Source organism: Manacus vitellinus, unplaced genomic scaffold (assembly GCF_001715985.3).
Source record: "Manacus vitellinus isolate BGI_N305 unplaced genomic scaffold, ASM171598v3 scaffold_99_pilon, whole genome shotgun sequence".
NCBI classification, from domain to species: domain Eukaryota; kingdom Metazoa; phylum Chordata; class Aves; order Passeriformes; family Pipridae; genus Manacus; species Manacus vitellinus.
Window position 1 is genome coordinate 645,934 of NW_021940916.1, and position 3,762 is coordinate 649,695.

At 66.1% G+C, this 3,762-nt stretch overlaps 1 protein-coding gene across 1 annotated transcript in view; it reads right to left on the bottom strand.

The window, feature by feature from the left end:
* Positions 1-745: 745 nt before the first annotated feature.
* PALM (paralemmin) overlaps positions 746-3,762 on the bottom strand; it is a 9,902-nt gene continuing 6,885 nt past the window's right edge. The window contains exon 8 of the mRNA XM_029965345.1: positions 746-753. Coding sequence (XP_029821205.1) covers positions 746-753 — 8 coding nt within the window. The remainder of the gene's footprint in view (positions 754-3,762) is intronic.

A 3,762-nucleotide genomic window follows, 5' to 3' on the forward strand; every position in this document is an offset into this window, starting at 1 on the left:
GCCACACAGGGCACCCAGCTGAGCCGTGTCTGCTGGGGAGTGGCCAGGGTGGCAGCAGTGGGGGACGGGGGGGCCATGGGTGGCGTGGCTGCGGGGCCCTGATAAGCTCAGCACGAGTCTGTGGGGGAATTCCAAGAACCATGTTGGGCTCAGTGCTCTGTCCCCGATCTCCCTGTGCCTCCATTACCCCACTGCAGCTGGTCCCATGCCCAGGAGGCTACCCTTGGCTCTGATCTGCAGCATGCACCGATGCACCAGTGGACCCATGTGCCAATGCACCAACGTGCCAACACACCTGTGCCTTGATGCACCAGTGCAGAGATGCAGCGGCAATGCACCCACAGACCTTCTTCCAGGTGCTTCCTGCCTCTCCGTGGACACAGCTATGGCACTGAGAAGCCCTGAATCTGCAGGGAGGGCCTGGATGTCCAGCTCTCCTCCCACCGTGTGCCCCAGGGCAGCCATTAGCCCTGGGGGATGCAGCAGAGGGACCTGAGTGCACATGCTGGGAGCAGCCACGCCGGGAGCAGCCACGCCGGGAGCAGCCTGGGCTCTCCTGTCCCACCGCGGGGCCTCCCCTGCGGTCACCGATAACCCCGTGTTTGTGCAGGCGGGTGCTCTTGGCGCCGCGGCAGCCCCGGCACTGCCAGCCCCGGCACTGCCAGCCCCAGCCCCTTGCAGCAGAGCAGCTCTCTCCTTCCCTCTGGACACGAGCCCTGCACTTGGGAAACCTGGTCTGGAAACCTCAGACACCTGCCAGGACAAGAGCAGGAGAGTGGCACAGTGACCGTGGTGCCCTTGGTGCCCATGGCCACAGCTGCTGGATCCCAGCGGAGTGGGCAGCATTGTCAGTGCCCAGAGCCACCCTCCCTCCTGGCATGGGGCATCACAGCTGAGCAGGTGATGCTGTGCTGGGATGTTCAGCCCTTCCCTGTGCCGGTGGCTGGGCAGGAGGTCCCTGTCCTCACCCCCTCTGCCCTGCACTGGAGCCCGCTCCTGCCAGGAAGCCCCTCCCGGCCCTGCTGCTGCCCAAGCACGGTGCTGGTGCCTGGCCCCGGCTCACCCCAGCTGCAGGTGCTGGGGGGTCCCACTTACCCTTGCCCAGCCCCTTGGTGCTCCTGTTCCCGCTCGGGGCTGGCGCTGCCTGGCCTGGGGACGCCGGTGCCGTGTGCCTGCCGGGCCGTTCTGCGTTTCCGGGCAGGTGAGTGGAGCCTGTTTTACCGCAGGGCTGAGCCAAAGTCCACAGGTGATGCCAGGGAGCCAGGAGCGCTCCCCGCCTGCCGCAGGGCGTGTGCTGGCACCTGGGCTGGCACCGGGCAGGGTCAGGGCCCAGCTGCTCCAGGAAAGAGCCCTGGAATCCAAGCCTTGGGCAGCAGCAATCACACCAGCGTGGGGATGTGCAGAGACCCATGGCCATGTGCACAGACAGGCCTCGTCAGGGCCTGGGAGGTCCTGACCCCACCACTGTCCCTCGGGACAACCAGGTAACCGGGCTGCCACGTCCTCTTTACCTGGGCAGGCCCAGAGCATCACCCCGCATCCCTTTCCTCCCAGCATCCCTGTTCCCACATCCCTCTTCCTCCCCACTTCCCCTGCCCATACAGCAAGGGGGCAGCAGGGCCCATCCCCAGCATCCCTGTCCCTACCCTTCCATCCTCCTCCTCCCATCCCCAGGATGCCCAGCCCGTCGGTGGCTGCAGGATGGTTGTTCACACAGTTTATTTGCTCGGTTCAGGTGTTTTACAAACAACGGGGGTGGGAGTGGGGGTGGGATTCAAACAGCTTCGGCACAAGTGAAAAGCTCAGGGGTGCGAGAAGTGCACTTCAGCAGGGGGGGCTGCGGGACGGGGCAGGGGTGATGTTGGGCCCACTGCCTGCTCCTCTCATGCCCCAGCCCCGGCCCGGGGCCTGGTCCCACTCCCCACTGCCACGGGCGCCAGACTGGGCTGGGGGTCAAAGCCAATTGAGAGGCGGAGGGTGCTGAGAGTGGGAGGGAGTCCCAGCCTGGGGTCGGGAGGATTGCAGGGCCCAGAGTGGGATGGGGTGAGTGGTGCTGGCCCCTGGTGTGGGGTGGCAAGAGATGACATTCCCCCCAGGATTGTGGGGGAGATGCCCTGTGGCACTGAGCCCCCTGCCCCGCCCTGCAGCAACGGGGCTCCAGGGATGCCCTCAGCAGGAGGGGCAGGAGAGGCCCCCCTTCCCCTGGTGGGGAAACCTCTCCCTCCCTCAGCTCTGCCTCTCCCAGAGGCTGTGGGTGCCCAGACAGGGCTCAGGTGGCACTGCAAGACCCCTGCAGTCCCCAGCCCTGCAGTAACTCCACTGGGGGAAAACTGCAGCCTGGATGGTAACTGGGGTGACAACTGGGATGTCATGGGGGGGTCACTGCTCACATAAGGGGAGTGTGGGGGAAGGAATGCCTTGGGTGGCCGAGCCCCATCCCTGGCTGCTCTATCACTGGTGTCCCAGTGGGCTGGGCAGTGTGGGGGCTGCTCCACACGTGCTTTGGGGGATCCCTGGGGACTTGCCCGGCCTCACAGCAACGGGGACCCTCTCATGCTCACACAAGGACTGCTGTCTGGCTGGTGGCTGCACCCTGCCCAAAGCTCCTGGGCAAGTGCCCCTGGGCACAGGGCCCAGGCACTGCCCCGGTGGGCGCTCCCTCGCCTGCCCCAGTGGGTCTCAGGGGGGAGGAAACGCTGGTGCTGGTGGTGAAATCCCCACTGAAGGGCTGGGGCGTGGGGTGGGGGAGCAGGGAGACTGCCCTTCGTGGGACACCGGACCCCTGACAGCTCCCAGTGCCAGTGCTGGGGTGAACTGGGCTGCCCTGCTCCCCTGCAGGACCTGGTGCTGCAGCCTGGACCCCCAGAAGGTGGCTCTGCAAAGCTGCCACGGCTGAGCTGCAGAGGCAGGAAGGGAACAGGATGCTGGGCCACACTCCTGCTGCTATGAGGAAGTGGGTGGGGTGGGCACCCCCACCCCATTCCTGTCCCCACGAGGCTGGGCCCCCCTCGCTGCCATTGCCCCAGGGGGACACGGGCACTGGCCACAGCACAGCTCAGCCCCGGGGGCTGGCAGAGCCCAGCAGTGCCAGCCAGCAGCCGAGTTGGAGGAATGGCCATCAATGCCAGCACCAGGGTGAGGGGCTTCCACACAGTGAGATGAGCCTGGGGGAGCAGAGCAAGGTCCCCTGCCCACAGCTCTGAGCACAGGCTGGGGTGATCCTGGAGGAGCTGTGCGTGGCCCTGCCCATGACCACAGCTGAGCATCATGGAGGAGACACTGCCCTTAATGCCCTTCCCTCGCCTGGACACGCTTGGTCCCCGAGGGGCTCATGGCTTGGGGAGCCCAGGGACATGGGGACAAGGACACGGGATGGAGCGGAGATGTCCATGGCCAGCCAGAGGGGAACAGACCCAGGCCTTTCCCCACTGGTGATGCAGATGATGGAGGCACAGAGAGAGGGCCTGGCATGGGGCTGGGTCCAATGCCCACCATGGGCTGGGCCAAGTGTGGGTCCCGCTGGTGCCGGCTCCCAGGGAGTCATCTACGGATGCAGCGGCGTCCTCCGATCCCCTGCCCGACGGCTCCGTCCTCCGACGGTGGGTGGGACAGTGTTGGTGAAAGAGGAAAAGGCTCTGGTGTTGGTGGCAGGAGGGCTCCAGTGGGGTTGAGGCTGGGCTGTGGTGGGGTGAGTGCACTGTGGGGTTAGGGGGTCTCTAATAAATACCACAGGCAGCACTGGTGGGGGCAGCGCGGGGCAGG